Source organism: Nyctibius grandis, chromosome 8, assembly GCF_013368605.1.
Source record: "Nyctibius grandis isolate bNycGra1 chromosome 8, bNycGra1.pri, whole genome shotgun sequence".
In the NCBI taxonomy this organism is placed as follows: Eukaryota; Metazoa; Chordata; class Aves; order Nyctibiiformes; family Nyctibiidae; genus Nyctibius; species Nyctibius grandis.
Window position 1 is genome coordinate 28,721,906 of NC_090665.1, and position 25,797 is coordinate 28,747,702.

A 25,797-nucleotide genomic window follows, 5' to 3' on the forward strand; every position below is an offset into this window, starting at 1 on the left:
GAATCTCTTCATTAGAAGTTAAATTAGTCAAGTGTATTAATTTTTTGAATTGTGGAAGTGGGTAAAGATCCATTCAAATGTGGTTTAGGAAAGCTTGTTTTCTTAAGCACAGACAACAACTCTTTGGGGGCTTGCTTTCAAGTTTTTTTGCAAAAATACATTCAGAGTTCTTCCAAAAGGAAACATTGAATAACATCAGCAGCACAGCCTAGTATCTCAGAGCGGTGCCCTTCCAACGGCAGTCGGGTATCAGTGTTACACACACACTTCAGCGGGTGTCTGCTGCCTCCTTCAGACCATTCCCAGTATGAGAGAAAAAGAATTATTACATAGAAATTAATAGCGTCCCATTCTTTTGCACTAGTTTTTGGGTGGGGAAAGGGGAAGAAACCTAAGAAAAAAGATATTGTTAAGCAGATAGTTGGTGAACGTTTTGGTATATCAGCAAAGGATTTTTTTCATGTTAGAAACGCACAGTAATGCAATTATCTTAATGAGTAAGGCAAATGATATACTGCAAGTTACATCTTTAGCTGCTAGATTCTACAGTCACAACTGAGATAGATAAAAAAAAAGATCTTCGAGCAAAGCAGACTGGGCTGTGGAAAACCTGGAAATCAATTCAAGCTCCCAGAGTGCATTTATATGGTTTTGGTTAAGTAAGTGATTCCAACTCTGTGATTTTGAGTTCTTCACATGCAAAACAAATTATGCCCTATCTCTCTCACCTTTTATCTTCCTTTTACTGCAGAAGAAGCTTTTGCAGCACGATCAAGGCCAGACTGGGGGATAACACAACTGGATATTATATGCCTAAATACACCTGTATGTACATATATGTATGTATCTCTGTATATATATTTGTGTTTGACAGCTCCCTGATCTCAGCTGAAATTAAGTACTCCCTTTAAAAAGAACAAACAACAACAGCTCGGTGAAAATGTAGACCCAGTTAGAATGCTAACAAGGGCAACTGTAGATAGAAAATCTAATCATATCATAAAGTTAATATTTTTTGTTTGGGATATAATGTTCTAGCTTGTCTGAGAAGGTTTTTTAAAATAGATTTAAAAAGATTTAAAAGAACATTATTTTATGCATTGAGTGCTCTTTCTGTAGGGAGAGAAAGAAATTATACTTCTGGAAAGTTACTTTGTAGCCATCTCCGACTAACACAACCTGCTGAGAGAACAGCAAATACAAACAGCGGGCTTTCATATAGTGATATTGCTTTATTATTTTCTCATGCACAATTTAAGCAAAATGGTTGAGGAAGAACAGTGATACAGATTTGATGGTGCATTTCATTCCATATACCTCATAACATAAAAGTTCCAAAAGAATAAAACTTACATTTTTTTAAAGGGGAAAAAAATGAGTCAGTATTTTTTCAAAACAGAAATAGTTATTTTCTACTTTGGTGAATTTGAATTTTCAAAGCTTCTAATTGAAGTTCTCAAATACACACAATGTATTCTATTTGCTGTCCTGTCTGTACTCATTTTGCTGCTAATAATTAAAAAAAAAAAAAAGAAAAGTAACATTTCAATTTTTCACACCAGATTCTCAGTACACCAAGGAAAAACTCAACATCATCCTTGAAGTTAAATCACTCTGATGTGACAGAAGGCTCCTCCTGTTCACATGCATATTATACATCCATTGAAATGTAGTGCAATACGTCACTGAGGTATGTTGAGTTTTGCTTTTGTCAGCTTGCTGCCTTTTTTTTTTTTTTAATACCTATAAGTGTGGGTTTGTCATCGCCATTCCTTGGCACTCAATGATGTAGCTATCTTTACTAGGATCTTCCTCTTCTGATTTTGTCACAGTAAATTTGGCCTAAAACAGGATTAGAAATACATCACTAAGGTATAACATACGTAAGTTTAAACATTCAGTATCTGATGCCCAATAATCGTATTGCCATGTGTTTATGTATATTACAGCTTTGACTGATTTCATTAAAAAACATTTAAATAAAGGTGGTAAAAGTATCTAACCATTCTAAAGGCATTTCACTCTAAAGTATGTTCACTTTCTACACGTAAACTCCCATATAAATATCGTAGCAATTATTTTTATCAGTGCTTCTTCTCCATGATCAAGTTCAGTTCACAATGCCTGCTAAACTGTACATTGCTTAGTTACTGGATGACAACTGATAGGTAAAACTTCCTGAACTTTTGGACTCACCTTTGTTAGCTGCTCTGCAAAGTGTATAGCCGTTTGGGTATGAAGTGTAATTGGCCCACTTTTCACTCTAGACACCCCTTTTGCTAGCGCCATAAAAATGATCAGCTGAAAGGAAAGGAACAGCAATTATTAAGTAACTCCTCAGATCCTAGGAACTTATTGCTTAAAAAGAAAAAAGAAGGAAAAACATGCAAAACGTCTGTAGATGTAAAAATGTGGTCTGCCAAGTTTCATAAAAGTTCATAATGCTGAGTGCTAAGAGTGATCCAAGGCTCAAGAAGCTCTGAAATTACTACCATAATGCCTGTTACAGAAGGGCTGCTACTTTTCCACAGTGGAGTTTGCCACTGAATTTCTGTTACTACATTTAACTTTGCTCTCCTCCACCCTCCTGCCCCGAAATTCCCAAAAGTCATGTCAGACTCCAGCTTGGTAGATCACCTCTATGTAAAACTCAGGAAGAGGCTTTTTAATTCTAACACTTTCTGATCACATATTCACCAGACAGATACTTTAAAAAAATCTGATTTGATTTACAAACATCACCATGACAAGTGCTCTGCAAAGTGTGCTGTAACTCTGGAGCAGTTCCCATACACACTGAATCTAGCTGTGGCATGTTTCCACCAATTGTACTGTGCACGCTTTGGAAAAACTAGGATGAGTCCAAGACCTAAATACTTTCTATTATACTACAGAATAGTAATGTGTGGCCAGGTCTTTCCAGCTAAGAGGTAATGTCATCCTATCTAGAACAGCCCAAGATTCTTATCAGGCTGCCTTATTGAAAATAAGATAGTAGAGGGTCTTAATTCTCAAATGAAATTAGGTCAGCAAGACAAACAGGAGCACCTCCTAGATACTCCGTTCTCTAATAGCTTCACTTAGTATTATTCTTAATATGTAACCAGGGAGCTATTTTTACTCCACTAACATGGAGTGCCAAACAGAAGCAAATTCCTACCTCTTTCTTCCATACCTACTAAGATTTACAGGAGGGAAAATTTAAGGGTGTTGGTGCAAAGCCAGGAGCATGTATGGTTCCTAAGAATTATATGTAACTTGCTAATCCTAGTGATGTTGTTACGACACTCAGAAATCTCATATGACTTCTAATTATCAATTAATTATGTAAGGCCACGCCTACCTATGCAGATATGTATAACTTTGAAATCTACATGTCATTCTTTCCCTGTTCAGATTGATATTCTTTGCAAGTAATACATACATGCATGTTCTTGCTACTTTAACTTCATGTAAACACATACAGGAGCCTTACTTGGTCTTGCAGAGAATCATCCACAGTTCCACCATGTTTAAGATTCCTAAGCAGTATCTCAGCTGCTTCAATGCCAACCTTGTCAGAATTCTTTCCTAACAGAGAAATCCAGGAGATGAAAAATACAGAAGGAAAAAAAAAGATCAAGAAATGATCAACTTTTTAAACCCGATGTCCATGGTCTTGCCTCAAATGTCTGCTTAAAAAACCCAAACCCATCTTATGATGACATAGTTCATACTTCCTAAGCAGTGGTAAGAAAGTAGCCCCACTTGGTCAGAGAAACGTTTTTTTCAAACCATTTAAAACCAAAATCACTTCTATTCCTTTTAATCTAGATATACATCTGGATTTACTGTTCAACAAAAACTTCACAGGTAAGCCACAGACTGTATGTTCTTAAAAGTCCTGAAGCATTTTCCACTCAGTGATCCTTAACAATCTATACTGGTAAAAGGCGAGTTTAAGAATTTCACAATTTTTGTCACTATGCAGAAGCAGCTTAGTACAAAGTGTAAGATTCCATTTATGATGTTTAAAATCTGCTCATTTCCACTGTCCTTTATTACTAAACAACATCCATTTAAAAATGCAACACTCAAAGCATCAGCTCTTTGAATAGATTATACTTCAGATTCCTATTTGTTAACAGTACATTAAGTTAAATGTGAAAGAGGCATATTTCATGGAACTCTTACCTCTCTTGCCAAGTGATGACCCAGCTAACAAACAACCTGTTGAAGTCTCTGCAACAACGCTAAGCAGGAAAACCAGAATCAATATTAAGAACAAAATAACTCAGACAGGTAACAAACAACCTGTTGAAGTCTCTGCAACAATGCTAATCAGATAAAACAGAATCAACATTAAGAACAAAATCACTCACATTATACTTCATTTATCAGATATGTAATCAAGATCTAGCTAATCAACCAGCAAGGTTACAGGTGGTTACAGAAAGTTACAGGCTTACAGAAAGTTTGGGGTCATCTTACATTATTCCACTTCCAGTCCCAAAGGCTTGATCATCAGGTTCTCGAACAGGCTGAATGTTAATGTAAAGATCTCTGATTTCTTTTCTGATGCATCTCACTGCTGCTGCTGACATGTCTTTTGCCAGCTGACAAGATAAGAGGTAAAAACATTAATTAAATTATGTAACTATAGTAATCCTTTTTCCTCATAGGTTTAATTATTACAGTGAGTCCCAGAATAAAGGGGCTACTTTATTAACTAGAAAAACAAAGGATTGTTATAAAACCCCTACAAGCAAGCACTGAACATAATCTCTTCTGAGAATTTTCTCACAAAATTAAGGTAACATTAAATGCTGAACAAATAACAATTATAGTGATGTATGTAGAAGCTTCAATATCAATAGAAACTCAAGAACTTTTCTCCATTCATAGGGAGAAAGATTTGGTTTTAGTCTTGACTATGTTAAGACACTAGATTGTCAAAAAAAACCCAACAAACAAAACAACCCACAATTATTATGTACAGGATATACTCTATAAGATATAATATATAAAATAACAATTTTAAATCACAGGCAGGTGGGGGCAGATGAAGCTTATCCCATCTTTGTGATCCAATCATAGCCAGTATTCATAGGTTTAGAGATTTTAAGACCAAAACCAACAGTCCACAGCTCTTCAAAAAGTAACTCAGTTTCTCCTGTTCCTCCCTCTACTAATTCCTAGCCTGTGTGTGAGAAGGAGCCTTGAGGAGTTCCCATCGCTAATTCTCTGTAAACACAGACAGGATAGGAACAAGAGAAAGAAGGGGGTACAAAGGAGCAAATTTCTCTGTTTTATCTTCAGCTAAACCTACCCTTAACTTGTTCTAATACCCTCTGCAATGGTTGAAAAATCTGATGTAGTCTGACCTCTGCCTATTACAGTGCACCATAGTTTACCCATAAATCTATGAACAAGGACCATGATTTCAGATTTAAAATAATACACGTAAATATGAACGATACGTAAATCAGATATAAGATACCACTCAATATATGCTAAAGACTTTTGAACAGTCATATAAAGGATATCAAGGATACCGTTCTTATTTCCTGTTTTAGCTGCTACCATATTGCTGTGCAATAAATGCATTTTAGAAACATCCAAAATTCTATTCTACGACCTGAATAATTGAAACCATTTAATAAGGCTACTTAGTTTGTATGTGAAAGACTGCAGAATACAGGAACAGTAGAGGTATGTTAAGCAGATTACATGCAATTTTATATAGATATATGAAGTTGGATACTACCAGAGCTATTACCAGCACTTACTTTTATAGGCAGTGCTCCAGCAACAAATGCTCTTCCATATATCTTTGTCACTGTGCCACGTTCTGTTAAGTTTATTGGGCTCAACTCTTTGACTGGTGACATCTGGACTACAACTTCACCGCCTCCCTGAGGATAGTAGCCCCTATTTAGGAAGAGTAATCAGATATAATTAAATGCAAAGATCACAAGGAAACCAAGAGAAGAGCCAGAAGGCTCTTCATATATTTCATTATACATTTTCATGTTCTCTGTTACTGTACATATGAATTTTCTTGATGTGTGCCTTAGAAATCTTTATAATAGAATTAGGTTCTCTAACAGTATTACCTCATAATGCACATCTTGTCAACTACCTAACACCAACATAACTGGCATCTCAGAACAAGCTCAGTAACATACTGCCTGTTCAGCATGCGCTTCCCTCAGGGTAGCCCACAGGAAACATTAAACAGCAGCTGAAGACTCAGCAGTGAAAAAAAAGAGAGGAAAGAACCATATCACATTCATCATATGGTGACAGTACACACAGGGGCAGCTAATGCAGCTTAGTTCATGCATTATAAATTCATCCCTCAGCTTGACTGAGAGCACCTTGTGTGTGTGCCTCTGCGCTCACACACTGATTCAGTAAGGCCTGCCTCTGCCACATGTCTCCGTAACTCACCTCTTTTTTATGTCACAATTAAATGTGAAATTGAACTTTTCAACTATTGGCTTGAAAACCTGAAAAACAAGCATATATAAAACCACAGAGTGAATCTATTTTGCATTTATAATTTCACACTATTTTATGCAGTCTTCCAGAAAAAAAAAAAGAAAAGTTCAACACAAAAATTTCAGTTACATTCTAGAAAAAAAAAAGATAGGCAGTCTCATCCATACAGCTTATTTGACATTCCTCATACTTCATTCTGAATGACACTTTGTGTAAAAGGATTTTCTTATGGAAAGAGGAAGAGAAATTCTTAACAATTCACAGCACTTCTAGAATAAAGAATACATTTTAAGTGAAATTTTCTTTGGTAATTCAAAGCAAACAGACTAGTTGCTGCTTCAGGGAATGCCATGAAACACTGATGCTCTCTACATACAGTACGCTAACACTGTTATATTCCCATGCCTATTTCCATAATTACAAGTAAACTTGCAGTAAGAACAACAGAAGTACAGTAGTTACATTGCATACATATGCATCAAAGACGCACCAAGCCAAAGAAATTTTTCCCTACCATGACTGTGTAGTCTATCTGAGGAGCCATCTCAGCATTAGTCCCACCTTTTAAATGAAGTTCTGATGGGGAAGCAGCAAACAGCACACAGGGCATTGCTACCTGCATCAGTAGACACACACTCCTAAAAGCAATTACAAGATACTCAAATGTCGTGCAGTCATAATCCATAGAATTCCATAGGATCATTACATATCAAAGGCACATGACTTTCCATGGCATTTACATAAGTATTTGATTTTGAACATTACCTATAAAGTAAACTTATTAGTCTTAGGAATACTTATTTAAAACTTCATGTCCTTAGCAAGCCTAAATATGAAGGTTTTTGTTTCACAATAATTGCTTCTTTAATATTCCTGTTTGAAATAAAAGTAATGTAGCTTACTTAGTATAGTGATGGGACTGTGAAAACTGTAGGTTTAGCTAGCAGATGATAAAAGCAGAAAAGGCTTAGGCAGCAATTTTAGCATTTTAATACTTATTTTAAAATATTTAGAAAACCACAAAATTGTTTAGAAGCTGTTCAGCATCCCACACAAGAAAATCTAGGCGCATCGAAAATATGTTTTTAGATATAGGATTCTCCTATCATTGAATCTCTCCACATTTCATAGATAATAAAAGACTTCCAAAATAAATTTTCCAAAAGTAAGTTTGTTCAGCAAAACAAAACAGTTATCTCACAGGGGTTTCAAACATCATTTTGAATTGTGAAAACAGTAATCACCACTGGAACTGAAGAAAACATGGTTTTGTTTTCTTAAATAACTTCCAAATGTTTGTGAACCATACTTTTTCTCTCGTTTTTTTCCCCTTGTGCTTAATTACTAATTCTGCTGCATTGTTGCTTCCTCAAACCTTTCTGTGTTAAGTAAAAGGCATCAGCTTCGTTGTTTATACTATTGCAGCTCAGAAAAATATTTCTCTTAAATTATGCCTAACCTGGCTTATGGTTCCAAACAGCTGTTCACACCAGCCTTCCATACCTAAACCCATTTACTTGGTTTTGCAACAGATTCCAAGAACAAAGGACCCAACACAGAAATACAAGATAGATGAAACACAGGCAGAAAGAACCATGGATAGAATACATTCCGAGTTCCAAAAGACTAGCATACCATATTGTACCATTATGTGTGTAAGTAAACTCTCAAAATTTACTTTATTGTATGATGATTATTTCAGATATCACTGATTTGAGATACTTATCTAATCTGATGCATTTGACCTGATATGTAATGTACTAATGTGAGAAAAATAATGGATAAAGTTTTAAATACATGGGTAGCTGTTTTTTGCATAACATTAATCGAATGTTCAACATATATCTGGCTCAGGCAGCACACATTTTGGCTCATTACCCATGTGTTAATGTTCTTTTTTTCCCTGCTCCTTTGTGATAATTTTAAAATTACCAAAACATCTTCTGTCATAATTTTGAAGTTATCAAAAGCAGTTAAGAGCAGTTACTGGTCAGTCATTATACATGTACAAAGACATACCCTGCTGTTTTTGTATCTGCTATGTGGGTTCCACCTTTGATCTTCCCAGGAGTGAAGGTTATTTCTGTTGAGCCAATTTCTCCCCCTTCCAGCTTCCCCTCACATAGATCTCGAATCATCTCCAATCCAGACAGATGCTGAGGCCTTGGAGTGACAATGCAAAGTTAAAGATACGTGCAAGTAGACTATATACTCATGTTACATTAAAAGAACTACTAAACACCAGCTAATAAATACTACGATTGCAAATTTCAGATCAAACAAGGATCAGAAATTCGATCTGGTTCCTACAGTACTTCTCCTGAGTTCACAGGAGCCAAAGGAGCGCCATTCTGGAATTTGCAGGATTCTGGTGTGTTTTCCATTAGAATGGGTCCGGACAGACAGATGAGATGCAGGAGCAGTCGCTTGTCCTAATGTGATAAATGCTTGGACAAAAATGCAATGGGATAACGACAGCAATACTGAACTGGAGCCAAGCCAGTAACTGGTTGCCAGAGCCACAAGAGCTAAGAGTTTTGCTATGTATCTGTCTTGCTGTGCTTGCGTTTCTATTTGTTCGAGTAATTTAAATGGGAAAGAAACGAGCTGTTCTTAACACTATATGCTCGGTGAACCATGTTTTGCTGAGGCATTACATGACCTCAGCCGTATTTCACGTTTCATACGGTGCGGTCTGCTTAGCACCTTTGAAAGTATTTTCGAGACGCCCCGTCAGCCTGAGGTGCCTGACGGGGGCAACCGAGGCAGCGCCCCCCCGCCCCGGCAGCCGGCCGGCGCCAGGGCGGGAACTGCGCTGAGGGGAGCGGGCGAAGGCTCCGAACCCTCTCGCCGGGAGACTGCGGGGCGCGCGGCTCATACCCAGCTCTCCTCCGCGCTCGGTCCTTCCGCAGAAGCGAGCCACAGACGGGATTTGCTGATAAAAAGCCCCTCTTAAAGCACTGGAAATACACGGGGTTTGTTCGTGGAGGTATTTCAGACAAAAGCAAGCCAAGGCGTTTGCACGGCTGCGTCCCCGGCCCGGAAGGGCCTCACACACGCCTAACGAGACTCCGCTGATCGCGCCCGGGGACCACCGCGCCCCGGGACAGCCCCCCGGGTGAGCGGACGTGAGGAGGCGGGACGGGACGTTACCTGAGGCCGGGCTGGCTCCTCCCGGCGCGGATCCGGCGCACCCGCAGCGGCAGGCCCAGCAGGCAGCTTAGGGCCGTGGACACTCGCAAGATCTGCCCGCCCTGCACGGAGAAACTGCGCTCGTCAGACGCTACGGCACTTCCCACCCAGCCGGCCGCTACCGGCCCGCCCGTCACCACTGCCCGGGGCCAGGTAAGGCGAGGCCAGCCCGCCGCTGGTGCTCACCCCCTCCATGATCCCGCCGTCTATCTCCACCCTGTCCCCGTCCATGACTGGCGGTGAGTGGAGCTGTCTCTCCCAGAGGCCCCTGCCCCGCCAATAGGGTCCCGGCGGGGCCCTGCAAACGGCGAGCCCCCGGCGAAGCAGCCCCCCAAGATGCGCTCCGGTGGCGGCGGCGCCCCAACCTGCCGGTGCCTGGGCTGGGCGGCGGCGCTGGAGCAGGCGCACAGCGGAGCCACCTTCCGGCCCGCCCGTCGTGGGTTGGCAGGGGCGGCTCCGCTGCGTGAGGAGCCGCCGGCGGGTCCCAGCGCCCGGGCAGCCTCGTAGCGGGCGGCGAGAGCTTACTTCTCCCCGCGGTAACGACCAAGTCCCGGAACAGGGCTGAGCTGCGGCCACTTGGCGTCCCGGAGGAGGCAATGCCTTTCCCCTGCCCGAGGCCCCGGCCAAGGGCCACGCTAGGCCGGAGCGGTGACAAACGCGGGACCACGCAGGCCGCGACCGAGCGGCGGCTGGGACGGCAGCCCCGCGGGCACCGTTCTGGTCCGCGATGGCATGTGCCGCCGCCGAAGGCCAGGGGAGAGCGGCCGGACTCCTGCCGCGTACAAGCGAGTAGTTTTCCCCACGAACGATCGCTAAAAGCAGCACAGAGAGACATACGCGTGTGGGTCTGGCAGTCACACTCGGGATTTTATTGCAGGTGTACCGGGACAGGCCGGGCCCTTCGCGCTGCCCTTCACGCCACTTCGGCCAAGGGAAGCCGCACTCCCTCCACCACCGCCAGCGCTTTGCTACACGAACTCCCGTGAGCCGCTCCCGTTACTTCCCGTGGGCGTGTGACGGCTCGGAGGCGCCGCCTGCGCTGCCCGGCCGCGACCAGCCGGCTACCCCGCGCTCCCGGCCCCCTCTGCCACCGCCCTCCCTGGCCTGTGCCCAGGGTGGCCGCCCGCCGCCTGGTTGGCTGGGGCTGCCGTGGCTGCCCTCCGGTTGGCTGCTCGGTGGGAGGTGTGCGGGCCCTGGGGCTGCCTCTTCCCGGAGTAAGATGGCGGCCGTGACGGCTCTGAGGAGCAGCTGCCGAGCCGCGGGGCGCCTGGTAAGGGGAGCAGGGGACCGTGCGGGTGGTGGCACTCCCGGTTAGCCGGCGAGGGGTGGACAACGCGTAGCATCTCCGCCTCGGCGGCGGCATCCTGAAGCCCTGTTGCTTCCTTCGAGCCGGGAGGGAGCGAGGACCGCGCGGCACACCCTCGGGGCAAACATGACGCTCTCGCGGACTTGCCGCCTCCCCTCAGCCCTCCCGACCTCCCGCCTCCCCTCAGCCTGCCCGCCCGCCTCGGCCGCGCCTCCGGGCGGGCACTGCCCCAGCCCGCCCCGCTGCTGCCCCACGGTGTGGCGGCACGGGTGACTGTGTCCCTCGCAGCCAGTCAGCCGACAGTGCCCGACCCCGCACGTCCCGTGCTGCCCCGGTGCCGGCGGAGCCCGCACGCTGCCTCCTGGGGTCAGAGTGTCCTCGCTCTCCAGGGACCCCCAGAACAGGCTTCCTCCGCGCCACGCTGCTGCCCCCTGAATGGCTCCCACGTTGCCCATGTCTCCTGCGATAAGCCACTGACATCCTTCTGTTATTTGTCACCCGATTCATTGCGTTGCCAATGCGTTACACTGCCATCGCCGCTCTCCTGCCCGTGCATCAGCCCCCTTCGCATACCCCAGCCGCACAGAGACAGCGTGGGCACACACAGGAAGGGGAAACGTATTTCTTTGAATCCCAGGAGCCCTGATATTTGTAAATTGCGTAGTTGGGATACCATACTTTAAGAAGTCAGTCTACTTCGTTGCCTTTTAGGACACTTACAATCTCATAGACATATACCATAATGAAGACTTCATGCTTTCTTCTGCCTTCTTGTACTATAGCCTTCCTGCTGTAGTGAAGAGTATTGGTTTCCAATTATGTCACTGCTGTTTTGTGGAATGTCAGAAAAAGAAACATCTTTTTGTAAGATAATCCAAATGAAAACAAAACTAAGGATCAGTTCTAGTTTTTATTGTTTTTGCTCATAATAATAATTCATACTGTATTTTGAAAGCATAGAAGTGAGGAATTTTTTCAGTGATACTTTTGTAATTATCTTGTTTTTGGCTACATATAAGTAATTTTACTAATTAAGAATATTGAAGATTGCAGCTTCTCCTTAGTTTTCTTTCTAACTAAACCATCTACTCTTAAATCCAGAGGGAGATTCTGATAAGATGAAAATGCTCATCTATGTGCATGCTGAACTATAGAATTGGCTGTTGATAATGTGTTTCCTACAAGCACATTTTGAATTTTGCTAGGTACTAATTCTTCTTGTGACCATCTACTGTGAAACGGTGGTAAGATCCAAGAAATAATATGGTTATTATAATATTAAAGGGCTTTATTTTAATATTCTCAATGCCTTTGCAAACACTTCGTATAGCAAGAGGAAGAAGGGCAAAGTAATGGTGATTGTCCATGGGGGCTGTAAGTTAAGAAAAAAAGAAAGGAGCCTGTGGGTCTTTGTGTTAAGTAGTGGGGAAATAACAGTTACCTAGACACTAAGACAGGGTGCCAGTTATTTAGGTGAGGAATAATGTCTGACTGAAACATGCTACCAAGGACATTGGTTTAGTATATAGGCAACTATATACTTGGAGATATAGAATATGTATGCAAAACAAATCCAATGTAAGTAAATGCTCATTAAAATGACTCAATGTGACAGCAAGTCAAAAGAGTTCTATAGAGGAGTATCCTTTAACGAGAAGTCATTTCCTCAAACTATTCAATTTCACTTTGAAATTCAGTGTTAACTTCATCAGGTGATCGGTTGCCTGCAGGCTGCGTAAAAACATTTTGTTCTGAGGCCAGCAGTAGAGTTTTAGGATCAGTGGTGATTTAGAAAAGCATAGTTGGCTTCTTTTTAAGGAAACGACCCAAACTGAACTGAACAGGGGCAAGGCAGTTCTCCCCCAAATAGCATACAGCTCCCATGTTGTCTTGGTTCAAACCACAAATCTTAGTCAGCCGGGTATCAGTGGCTGATGTGTCCTCAGTATCAGTGGGAGATTGGAGTGGGCCCTCAGTTTCTTTTCCCCACAGTAACTCCACCCTTTGAAGGCTTGCACAGGAAAGGTGTTCTCTTACTGTGGCATTATTGCCTATAAATTATCATATACCATAATAGTGGTGACAGAAACATAACTGCTAATACAGTGCTGCTTGTTTTTTTGTTACTATATTTTTCCAGATATCAAGATACATAGGTGTGTATGCTATGGATATTAGAACTAATTTTGTCTTTTATATGCTTTTATTTCCGTATTCAGCATTACACAGAAAATAGTCTTATGGTGATTAAATACTGAAACTAATAAGCACAGCCTCTTTATTTCATGGATTTTAATTTTGTTAGAAAGGAGCACTGTTCTGTGAAGAGATTGGGTACTGTATGCTTGCTTTAACATACTAGCACACCAACTTTTTAGTAGAGAATGTGCAAAACTGCGAACCAAAAAGATTCCATTTTTAAAAAATGCAGTAGTTTTGAATTATTCCTACAAATATAATTTGAAACAGCATTGAAACTCTTCTGTAACAAAACCAGTCTGGTTTTTTGGCAGTGACATTGCTAATTCACTACCTGCATTGATTACCAAATGTTAAAAACACATGGAAAGCATTATGAAACTTCACATTTAGAAATAGTTCAGAGATTTGATGTGCTCCTTGTGATCATCTTCGCAGGTAAATATTGAATGTTTTCCATGTAGGGTCATATAAAGAGAAAAGGGTTTTATTGTAAGTTTGGGACAAAAAGATCTTGTTGGACAAAAAATTGTAACCATGGACTCAAGTGGGAAGAAAAGCAGAATTAAAACCAGGAGAAAATAGGCTTGTGAAGATATACATTATATACCAGTTTTGTAATTGAATGAGAATTTTAAATGTGTTCATAAAATAAGATATGTCATAGCTTAAAATTACCATTTTACGTGATTTTTTTAATAGGAAAAATTGTTTGGAGGACTAATGAAAAGGATTTACTGTTTGCCTATTACAGGAATTAGAAAAATACTTAACTCTAGATCAGTAGATACAATCTTAGTAGCAGGCAGCTGAAAAGTAACTCAATATAACTTTGTTGGGTCCTTTATGGTAGATTGTATTGTATAAATATTTGTTCCTAAAAGAAAGGTGATATTAAATATAACTTGCAGTGCTAGATTAAATAATACAGAAAATGTGTACATCATCAGTTCAGAGTTGTACGGTTTTCTGAATAACCTACTTTTTAGAAATGTAATGTAAAATCAAATAGTTGAACAGTTTGGGGGGTCGGGAGGGCAGTCAGGAAGTATCAAATGCTCTGTAATTAATGAAAGGATTTTTAAAAAAAGAAGTTAAAATGAACTTTCCCATGCAGGTGTGCTGTTTTCTGGCTCCTCTAAGAAGTTAATTTCTAAATTTTACAGTTTTGAGCTACTTGAGGTACATTGTAGCACCTGAATTTTTTTCATATCTCTAAATTAGAGATAGTATCTACAGATAAATTGTTATTTTTATTAATTTTACAGCACTCTAAGACAACATAACACCAGAATTACATTCGATTTAAGAAATCTTACTAAATAAAAAAGGGTCTGAACTAATGTCTGTTGAGATTAATGGTAAAATGCCTGTTTATGTCAGTGCAAGTGCTACTGGCTTTGCTTTTGACCAAAATCATGACTGATTACATGAGGCTTTAAAGCATAAGGTTTTGTCTGAAGAACCTTTCCAAAAATTCCGTTGATCCTTTGAGTTGATTTCTGGATAAACATAATTGTAACCATAAAAGCAAACCATCTCACACCCAGTTCTTAAAAAATGTCATTGAAGTTGATGTGAAATGGTATTTACGTGAAGGTGATTGCCTCCTATATATTAACAGAAATAAAAGGGCAACTGTCTGTGCCCTCTGGTATGAATTTCCTTTCTAATTAGTACTTCTGATCAAAGAAAAATATGCTGATTTTTCCTGCAGTCTAGGGGACCCTTCCAGCATCCATTTTGGATAAGAATATTTCAGATGGCTGATGTAGTTGATATGATGTATGCTTTTTGTGTGTGTGTCCTGATTAAACTAATTGGTTAGAGAAACAATAGCAAGCATGAATCTCTGACCAGATCTTGTCATGATTTTTGTTAATTGGTTATGTTATTGTGGCTTTGGTTTCCCCATGTGTTGTGTTAGTGAAAGAAGTTAAAGACCTGGCAAAGCTTACGCTAATTTAATGGTTATGGTACATTCAGTATGTATTTAGTATAATTGTGTTTCCATAAGAACTTCTCTTATATAAACTAGAATTAAACTATTTTAGTATTACTGTTGCATCAGGAATATTAAATGAGCTCCACATTCCTCAGTCCATTATATTAACACTTGAGACTTTTCTCCCCCAGGTTTGCATTCACCGTGTTAGATCGTGCAGCAGCATTCGCTTTATAAAATCAAAATATGTGTGCGTGTTTGACAAATCTGCCCTCAAGTTTAGTCATCAACAGCGATTATTCAGAACATCTGCTGGTAATCTTTTTCATAATAAAATAATTTATTTTATTTTGCTATTTTATGAGTGTTATGTTAGCGGTTTGCATATGACTGGTATGTAGACTGTTTTTGATGCGTTCAGATTTTTCTGTCTGATATCTTATATTTAATATTAAACATGCTGTGTTTCCTTATTGTCTGTTTTAAGCTTCATGTGGCCAAATTGTCCAGTTTAAGCTTTCTGACATTGGAGAAGGGATTACGGAGGTGACTGTAAAAGAATGGTAAGTTCTACTTTCTTAGAAATATAGTAAGAAAGCAGCAAGTAGTTTAACAGCTGTATTGTCAATCGTTTATGTGAGAATATGTTTTCCAGGTTACTAGTGAAGTTTTTCAAGTTTCATTTTCCACATTTTAAGACCTTGTGTATACTGAGCTTAACATTTTGTTTGTTTGCAATACACTTAATATGTTATATACTAGCCTGTGTCTTTTCTCTTAGGTTTGTAAATATATATTTATTATCTATACACATATATTTAGGTATATAAATATATATTTTTCATAATAAAATAATTTATTTTATTTTGCTATTTTATGAGTGTTATGTTAGTGGTTTGTGTATGACTGGTACGTAGACTGTTTTTGATGCATTCAGATTTTTCTGTCTGGTATTTGCAATCTGGTTTATTTGGGAATGGAAAAGATGGAAGGAATGGGATGCTCTAACTGCACCTGTATATAGGCTTTCCTTCAGTGGTTAATGTTTTTAGAGTCTGTCTTTTATTGTACTTACTTAGGCTGAACTTCAGAAACAAATGACTAGTCTAGAGAATCCACATATTTTTATCCTATACCCCTTCTCTATTCAGTTTAGTAAAAGATTTGAACATCTACATTGTAAAAAGCCAATGATGAATGGATTAAGCAAAATCAAAGTGTACAGTGAAGGAAGACAGTGTTGAAATGCCTTGTTCTTTGTACAAATAGGTGAAAATACCTCTCTTTGCATAGAAGACTCTGTTTCCCACTTCGAATTTCTTTTCTGAAACTGATCATATACTGATCCTGGCAATTTGAAACTAAGAACTTCCTTAGGTTCAGACTAAGCTGGTCTTATTTTTAGATTTATTTAGATTATAATCTGTCAAGAAAACTCTGCTTTACTAAAGCAATAGTGAAAATATATGTGCGATGATATTGTAAATCATTGTGTCATTTCACACAATCAAGGGTTCTGGAGCGGTCAGGCAAAAGGTATATAGCAAATGTATCCATTATATAGAATTTGTCATCTTATCTGGAATGCATTTGCATGTTGTGGGGACGTACATAACTGAACTTATCAAAAGAATACACCGCATAGATTTTTACACTTAATATGTTATATACTAGCTTGTGTCTTTTCTGTTAGGTATATAAAAGAAGGTGATAGCGTGTCTCAGTTTGATAGCATCTGTGAAGTACAAAGCGATAAAGCTTCTGTTACTATTACTAGTCGTTATGATGGCATCATTAGAAAACTCCATTACAATTTAGATGAAATCGCTTATGTCGGAAAACCATTAGTGGACATTGAAATCGATGCTTCAAAAGGTATTGTAAGCCGTTTTTTTCTCTTGCATATTTTGTTTGTTGTCATAAAACCATCAGTGACAGAGGAGTTTACTTTTTCCTCTTGAAAATCTTAAAACTGAATTATTTTTTTTCCCTTTATAAGGTCAAGAAAATTAAGTAGGAAAAGCTATAACATTTTGTTAGGAATTAAGATCTCAGAAGGCAGCTGTTTCCTATTGAAAATTTAGCTTAAGCAGCAGCCTTCAGAATGCTATGTTCCCATCCACAGTAGCTCAAATTAAATGTTAAAAACTTCAGCTGTCACAGGATTACAGAATGGTTGAGGTTGGAATTTAATAAATGTTTATAATGTAGTAAAGTTAAAATTTTTCTTTTTGTTTGTAGGTGTTGCCCCAGAAGAAGATGTTGTTGAAACACCTCCTATGTCTCATGAAGAGCACACTCACCAAGAGATAAAAGGTCATAAAACATTAGCAACCCCTGCAGTTCGTCGTCTCGCCATGGAGAACAATGTAAGTTTGCTGAATCGGATCCTGCTGCATTTTATCCATCTTTTATATAGCAGTTGGACTGACTAGGAGAACGATGATCTAGAGGAAAGTGCAGTGAGAAATGACTTGTTTTCAAATACATTTCAAATGTGTAAAAACTTGTAAAGATGAAGAGGATTGTGTTTTCTGATGATTATGGTGGATATGAAAAGAATTACTGGGCTTAAAATGCAGCTAGGATGGTTCAGGCTGGAGATTAAGAAAACCTTTTTAGAATAAAAATAATAAAGTATCAGAGTAGATTCCTGGGACAGAGGAAGGAGGAGGGAAAAATGGAATCTCAGCTTTAGCTACCTTGTTCTGTTTTTCAGATTGCATTAGAGCAGCGGATGTACTAGGTGATCTTTTAAGTTCTTTTCTAATTCTTTTTTTCCTGTGAATCTATGAATATTCCATTGCTTTTGAAAGCTTGTGGTGCATTTTTAGGAGAAAAATAAAACAGTAAGTAGAGAAAATTAAGTGAAAAATAGCTTTCCTCAAATTAATATTGCACTGTTGATCCTGTGAGGTAATTAGAGTAAGTAGTATTCATAGTTCCTCCTTAAAATACGCAATTAGACACCTAGTGGGCCTTCTGGATAATTTGAACAATGTTGAGTACCTCATAAATCATAGAAAGGGAAAGAAACCTGTACGTATGTTAGATCAGTAACTGGAATAGTTTTTAACCATAGCTCACAATATAGGATATTTTTGTATTGCTGTAAAATGGAAGTGTCATAGCTTGTTATGTACTTTTCAGATTAAATTGAGTGAAGTTGTTGGAACAGGGAAAGATAACAGAATCCTTAAAGAAGACATACTCAATTATTTGGCCAAACAAACAGGAGCTATTTTACCTCCATCACCAAAGGCTGAAATTATCCCACCTTTGCCAAAATCAGAGACTCTGCCAGCTGCTCCAAAAGACAAAGCACACAAAATTCCTGTACCTGTTTCCAGACCCATTGTGTTTTCAGGAAAAGATAAAACTGAACCTATAACAGGTAAATCATGAAACGCAAAATCTTGAGACCATGTTCACAGTAGGCTACCAGTAAATGTTACTCAGTGAATGGCTGATTCCTTTTGATGGGAGTGTGTTTCGTGTTATTGTCATGCAAGTGAGCAATAGGAAAACATGCTGTGTAAGAAGGTGTTGCATGAAATTATGATTTTATGAATTAATTGTTCATGTTTTCGTTGGATGGAGTTGGGCTGCAAGTTGCACTTGCTCATTTTTAATCCATATTTCTTCAAATGTATGCTGAGACAGGTAGGGATTCTGAAACAACATGAATTTGTCACAGTATGAATCATTACGCAATTAGTGGCAAAGTGCAGTGAATTTAAGGGTTTATCAGTGCTTAACAATAGTGTACTTCAGCATTCACGCTTGTTCTGGAGAAGAGTGCAACAAAGGACACTAAGGTAAGAAAAAACACATGAAAAGAGGAAGATAAAAGGCTTTTGCTTGCCTTTCAGGCAATGTTTATTTGGAGAGGCTGGAAAAAGCAGTGCAGATTAGTGTACTATGATTTCAAATATATACATACACAGGAGAGATAAGCAGTAATATAATCTGAAATATTACAATTGTAAAAATTAAGTTCCATGTGCTGAGTAACTGTTGATCCTAAAGTGAGCTTTACCATGTCCTTTTTTTGTTGCAGTTGGCTTTTGTTTTGTTTTTTTTTTTTTTTTTAAGTTGTGCAACTTGTTAATGGAAACAAATAATTGAAATTTCACCATAACTCCCCAGAAGCTCATATTGTTGGTTTAAGAAGTCAGCGAATATTTTCCAGGTTTTCACAAGGCAATGGTAAAGACTATGAGCGCAGCCCTGAAGATACCCCACTTGGGTTATTGTGATGAGATTGATTTGACTCAGCTTGTTCAGTTGCGAGAAGAGCTGAAACCTCTAGCACAAACTCGTGGAGTTAAGCTTTCCTTTATGCCTTTCTTCATAAAGGTGAGACGTGCAGCAGAGCACTGTATGGAGTACTTATGCAGATTTTACCAAAATCTGATCAATGATTGTTTTAAGTTTGGAGCACCTCTCTGTCATCTGAATAATTACAGGTCACAAGAAAAGTCTTAACTTTTCTTGTTTATTGAACCACTTACGTATAAATTTACTGTTGGAGTTGTAGTTAGGGTTATATAATATCATGGAAAATTTTTGAAATATTAATGGGGAAGGATAGAGCACATGAAAGATTATTCATCATGGGGGTGAGCATCACTGGGTGTTTGAATTACACAAAACTAATTTTGGAAACTCTCAGTATTTTTATGAACTCCATTAAAATCAACCTTATGTGAAACACATCATTATTATTGTTTTTGTTTTCATTATTATAATATTTTTGTTGGTAATTAATCCCTCAGGTGAATCAGTATGTGTCTTCTGTTGTTCAGGTGAATGAGTGTGTTCCTTCTCTTGTTCAGAAGGCCAGGCACTCACACTCATTTAGTTGCCATGGTTCCTCGTCCAGCTGTTGGCATCAGTGAAGGCTGATGCGCTGCCTAAGCTACGTATTGAATGCATAGTTAGTCTGAAACTTCTGATAATGCTATTTCAATTACAGTGCTAAGTAAGCACTCATTCTGCTCACTGTCTTTAAAGGGAATTAATATTACTTACTTTAAATAATTGTCATCTAAGTGGACAGCTGAGAATGACATTGCTGCTGAATCTCATAACTTCTATCTTGGGATATTTGATTTGAATTGTGGAACAGAAATAACAAATGCAGATTCAACTTCAGTTATACTTGGGAAAGGGATTGTCACTTTTTATACGTCTGATGTATATTTGGTTTTTGCAAGTTGTCTTTTTCTTCTGCTATCCTAATAATGACAGAATATCAACAGACAAGTTTAGGAGAGTTTAAGCCAAATTTGATTGCATTGAGGAAATCCATATTGTTATTAATCTAAACTGTCTCTCACCATTCCTTTCTTTCCCTGCAGCTCTCTGGTTATAAAATATAAAAATCTATCTTTTTTTGTTTGTTTTATATTTAACAGGCAGCCTCTCTGGGATTATTGCAGTATCCCATTCTTAACTCTTCTTTGGATGAAAGCTGTCAAAATGTCACATATAAGGTTTGTAAATTACTGATAAAAGTTGTGAGCAGAAAACCTAAACTAACAGCTAACAAGGGCTTTTCAGAATGTCTGAGCTAATTCTAAGAATGACAACTATGGTGTTGTGCTGGAAAATAATTTGTGTGTCCAGATTCTAAGATTGGATTTGATTTATTATTGATCTTATTTCAGTAGCTTGGTTAATGAGAGTCACAAAATGCATATTAATATAGCAATTTCCTATTTTTCACCTGAAGATGGGCTGGGCCAAGCATTTAAAATGAGAACATTTGACATCTAATACAGTAATTTTTTAGTAATGGCACAGTGGTGTCATTGTTTCAACGCTCAACCCTTATGTATTAAAGACATGTTTTAAACTCAGTTTTGATAACTGGTGCTGGACTGATACTTCTGGGCAGCAAGTGTCTATTTTCTTAAGTGATGTGTACATACTCCTTTTGTGCAGTTTTACCAATATCTCTCGGATTAATCCTTATATATTCCTTCTAGCAAATGAAAGGCAACTTAGTTTCCTTTTTTTTCAGTTTTAGTGTTCTCTTTAAAATCTGCTAGTCATGTTTTGTTACCCATATAATCATCCTAAAGTGAAATATTTTCAATGTGAAATTGATTCTGGGATTTTGTATTTCCTGGATGTGAAATTGCCAGAATCAGTTTGCACTTTGCAGATGTGAAAGATAATATTTAAAAATTTACATCCCCTTCTCCCCTCAAAGTTAGGGGAGTTGTTTGCTACAGACAGCACTTTCTAGGTTTAAAAGATATATAAAGAAGACATTATTCCAGTGCTTTTTTATGTAAAATACATTTTATGTTGGCTGCTTATGTTAATGTCCGGTTAATGAAACTTGTTGCAGGCTTCGCACAACATTGGAGTTGCTATGGACACAGAGCAAGGTTTAATTGTCCCAAATGTGAAAAATGTTCAAGTCTGTAGTGTGTTTGAGATTGCTTCTGAATTAAATCGCCTACAGTCCTTGGGCTCTGCAGGCCAACTGGGAACAAATGACCTCACTGGGGGAACATTTACCCTTTCAAATATTGGCACAGTAAGTACAGGAAAAATGAGAAATTACATCTGAAAACTGCTTCTGAAATGAATACTTTAGTAAAGTTTAATATGCAATGAACAAAACGTGTAGCAATTAATGCAACAGGCAATCTGCTTAAAAAAAAAAATTGTTAACTAATATCCCCAGCTTTTTCTTTTCTAGATTGGTGGCACTTATGCCAAACCAGTGATACTACCTCCTGAAGTAGCTATTGGAGCACTTGGAAAGATACAGGTATATTAACTTTATCTCAGTGATGTGAGTGTTTAACTCTAGCTAACTAAGGTCGTCTGTAGTGACAATGAAACCTGGAGTGTCCCTTTGTTTTGTTTTTCTTATATAAACATTTCCTCTTTTTGTTACAGAAACTGCATAGCTTGTGATTGGAAACTTCTGTGATGTTTTTAGATGACTGTGCAGAGACACTAAATGTTTAAATAGAAGTCTCTTATGCCAAAGGTTGAGATTTGTTTTCTAGAATCCTGTTATATTTCACTCAAATCTATGTTTAGCCTTCTAGTTATTAAGAAACAAATTTATTTCTACAAGTTTTGCAACATAGCAATAGCATTTTTGCTGTCATCAAGGAGAAAAGACTAAAAAAGTATCCTGATAATGAAGTTTAATTTAATGAGACAGCTGAATACATAGAGAACTCTATGGTGAAGGCAGTTTCATATTTTTTTAATTTCAAGCTTTAATTCTCTAATATAGACATTTGAGATCAATGCTGGAAATGAGATTAGTATTAATTTAAAATACTTTCTCTGTGTTCTTACTATGAGCCTTTTGTTTAGGGAATGCTTTAAAGAAACTGTCACTTTGACCACTAACAGTGCAATAAACTATTCAGGAAGAAACTTTTGAGTCAAGAAAGGTTTTCACTACTTCAGTATTTCCATGGTAGTGGAAATAGGAGATGACTGTTTGTTATGTAGGTTTGCAATATATTCTAATCCACAGCGCAAACAATAATGGGAAGGCCTTTGTTTTTTGAATGGCACTACTGCTGTCTGTCTAATTTAGCAAAATGATTAAATTTAGATTAACAAATTAACAATTAAAAAATACAGATTTGTTAATGGAAGTATTTAATATTCCTGGTTTTTTCCTTCCTCTGATTTTTAGGTTCTTCCTCGGTTTAATGGAAAAGGTGAAGTATTTAAAGCGCAGATAATGAATGTGAGTTGGTCAGCTGATCACCGCATCATTGATGGAGCTACAATGGCCCGGTTTTCTAACTTGTGGAAATCTTACTTGGAGAACCCTGCTTCGATGCTGCTAGACCTTAAATAAAGGAAACCATGGCTACAATATGCCTTTAAACTTTGTGGATTAGACTGAATAATTATAAAAGCTGGCTCTGCTAGCACGTGCCAGTTGCTACTCACATTATATAATAATTTTATGTGGTTAAAAGTTCTCAACAGATGATATCAGTCTATCAATTAGTTGTTACTACTTTTAATTAGCGCTGTAATTTCGTCTACAGCAGACTGTCAAACTTAATAGGTCATGGCACGACTTCTGAATACGGTGATGGAATGTCTTTATTTTGCCTGTTATAATACATACGGTTGTGAGGCTGGTGTGACTGAATGACACTGATCAACATCTGCGGTATTTATAAAATGATTAACCTGTTTTAAAGGGAAATACTCATAGTTAACAAATAATATCCAAATTCCCAGAAGAAGTTATGCAAAAATCATGTACAAATAAAATGCCTTTTATGCTTCTGCTGTAAGATGTCCAAAGAGCTTTTTGTTGTTTAACTGAGTAAACCTCTCAAGTCTTTTGCTAGTCCACTTTTTCCTGGCAATTACTTGCACAGGTACTCTTTATCAAATTATAAATGAAGAGGCCATATTTATTCAAATGCTTACTGCTAACATTTATTAATAACTGTCAGGGCCTTAATACTTTCTAGAATATCCTGTATTTTTATAGGCTGGAAGTAGTTGCAGTCCTTAAATACTTTCCAGTTATTTTTGTTTCTTACAGAAAGTGTCTGTCTGTTAAAAAAAAAAAAAAAAAAAAAAAAAAAAAAAGGAGGAAAAAAGGAAGATCTCATTTGTTATTCTGTCATTAGGTAAGCCTGACAGTAAGCAGAATGTGTTCTAAAAGCTTGCATCACCTCATATTATTGATGTTGAGATACTAGAATTTGACAGATTAATCAGATGATACAACAAAGAATTAACATTAAAAAAATACTATGTGAGAGAAGGCCTTTTTAAACTCAGATACAAGGCACATAATGAATAGGTTCACGTTAATGCCTTCAGAACAGACAACAGTTATGTGGGGTAAACTAAACAAATGATGAGAATTGCACTGGTTATTTAACAGGAGATATGAAGAAAACTGTTGGATATAAATACCTTCTAGAAACATAAGTTGCAAACACACAAGAAAAGACAGTTACATGGCCTTAAAAATTAATTTGTGAGGCACAAAATGGACATTTTCTCCTTTCTGTAGGTATAGCAAAAACTGCCTCTACAGGAGCATTCTCCAAAATTGTAGACCAAAGTTGTCTATTGCATTTAGCTGTGAAGAGCAAGACACAAGCTACCAGAGGTAGATTCTCTGCTATCCCTGATGCTGAGACTGAGCAAGAGGAAGGGTGGTAATGTAGGGGGGGGAGCATGGGAGCATACATGTAAGGTGCTATTTATATTTCTATTGTGGTATAAGGGTCTTTTTTATGTAGGTCATTTCTTGCAAAGTTTGACTAATATATTGTGCTTATTACCTATTTCATTTTTATCAGATTTATTTATTCCTAATAAAAAAAATTAAAGCCACAAACAATTGTAGTAATACTGGTTTTTTTGTGAATTTTATGCAGGCAATCCTGTACAAGGTGACTCAAACTTCTATTTCTTCTTATCTTAAAGAAGGTAAGAAGACTACCAAAAAGAACTCAAAACTACCAAAAGAACACAGCCTAATGGCTACTTTCCTACAAGTATATTGTTGTGGTAAGGGCTTAGTTTGAATAGTGCATTTTTAAATCTGGTGACCATATATTTTTAAATCTGATGACCACGGAGAAAATAAATTGAGGAAATATAAGTGTATGATAGAAAGCAATACAGTGATTTTGAAATATTTGAGACAGAATAGACAGAATAATTTTGCTCACACAAGGACCCTGAAATTTCTTTGCCTCTCAAAACTCCAATAAAAGGGAGGGTTATTTTTTTTCCTAGCTCTAATTATCTGTCTCTTTTAAGGAGGAGGAAATTAAGTAGTTAAGTTTTTTAGACTTTTTTAGATCAAGAAAAAACATTGATTTAAAAGCACTGTGGGAATTGAATCTATACCAAAACTGAAAGAAGAAATACCTATACCAAAGAACCTGTTGGATCATTTTTGCTTTTGCATGACTTGTTGAAAAAAAAAAAAAAACACAACAAAAAAAAGCTTAGAAGATTGAAAGCTAAAGCAGTTACTGTCTTTTTAAATAGGTATTGGTGTTCAGGTAGGTAGTTGGTCATGGACTGGAGAGGGGTTTTTTTGTTTATAAAGTTCTATGTGGTAATGATAGAATCTAAGGCTAATAATGAGGAAAAAATATTTCTACTGAAAGAGGCCTATAACCATATGAATGATATTTTTAAAATTTCATCTTCACATTTTATACTCCAGATGCAAGAACTGGTTAGAATTATGCAGTTTTATGGCTTCTGCTTGAAATAGCGACCTGTGGTTATTGTGATCGCTCTCTTTCCATTGGGTTGAAGAAAGAGATTCTGACAGAGTTGTTCTCCTTTTGTCTTCTCTAAGGGCTATTTGAAGAAATAGAATGTTAAAAATGTTTCATGATTGCAAGCATGAAAAGGGGTGAGTAAGAACCCCTCTGCACATCCTGATAAAGATTACTTTTCTGTCTGGACTTTGATAATCAGCACTGGAATTCTTCAGCGTAGGCAAAAGTAATGAGTAAAATACTTAGTAATGTAATACTTTTTCTAGTCTAATTAGTCAATGTTGCTGTTTAATAACACTCTGAAGCTTAGTTATCTTGCCAAGAAACATTACTAGAGTAAAGCAAGTAATTGTCATTTTGAATTCAAAACTAGCTTATTTTTCATTGTGGAGCATAAC

The 25,797-nt window shown here is 38.1% G+C and overlaps 2 protein-coding genes across 2 annotated transcripts; one reads left to right on the forward strand and one right to left on the reverse strand.

Annotated features, from left to right (window-relative positions):
* Positions 1–1,027: 1,027 nt before the first annotated feature.
* Positions 1,028–10,075, reverse strand: RTCA (RNA 3'-terminal phosphate cyclase). The gene is made up of 11 exons (XM_068405911.1): positions 9,862–10,075; positions 9,637–9,737; positions 8,503–8,646; positions 6,998–7,121; positions 6,433–6,491; positions 5,769–5,910; positions 4,471–4,595; positions 4,174–4,232; positions 3,476–3,570; positions 2,197–2,301; positions 1,028–1,842 (listed from the first exon to the last, which is right to left on the reverse strand). Exons 1-11 carry the CDS (start codon positions 9,904–9,906, stop codon positions 1,744–1,746), a joined length of 1,098 nt encoding a protein of 365 aa, XP_068262012.1. The 5' UTR covers positions 9,907–10,075; the 3' UTR covers positions 1,028–1,743.
* A 763-nt stretch (positions 10,076–10,838) lies between these two features.
* On the forward strand, positions 10,839–24,498 carry DBT (dihydrolipoamide branched chain transacylase E2). The gene is made up of 11 exons (XM_068405909.1): positions 10,839–10,945; positions 15,317–15,440; positions 15,613–15,688; positions 16,819–17,000; positions 17,367–17,494; positions 18,276–18,519; positions 19,318–19,484; positions 20,546–20,623; positions 21,487–21,678; positions 21,844–21,915; positions 22,810–24,498. The coding sequence occupies exons 1-11, from the start codon at positions 10,895–10,897 to the stop codon at positions 22,975–22,977; spliced, it is 1,482 nt and encodes a 493-aa protein (XP_068262010.1). The 5' UTR covers positions 10,839–10,894; the 3' UTR covers positions 22,978–24,498.
* Positions 24,499–25,797: the final 1,299 nt, after the last annotated feature.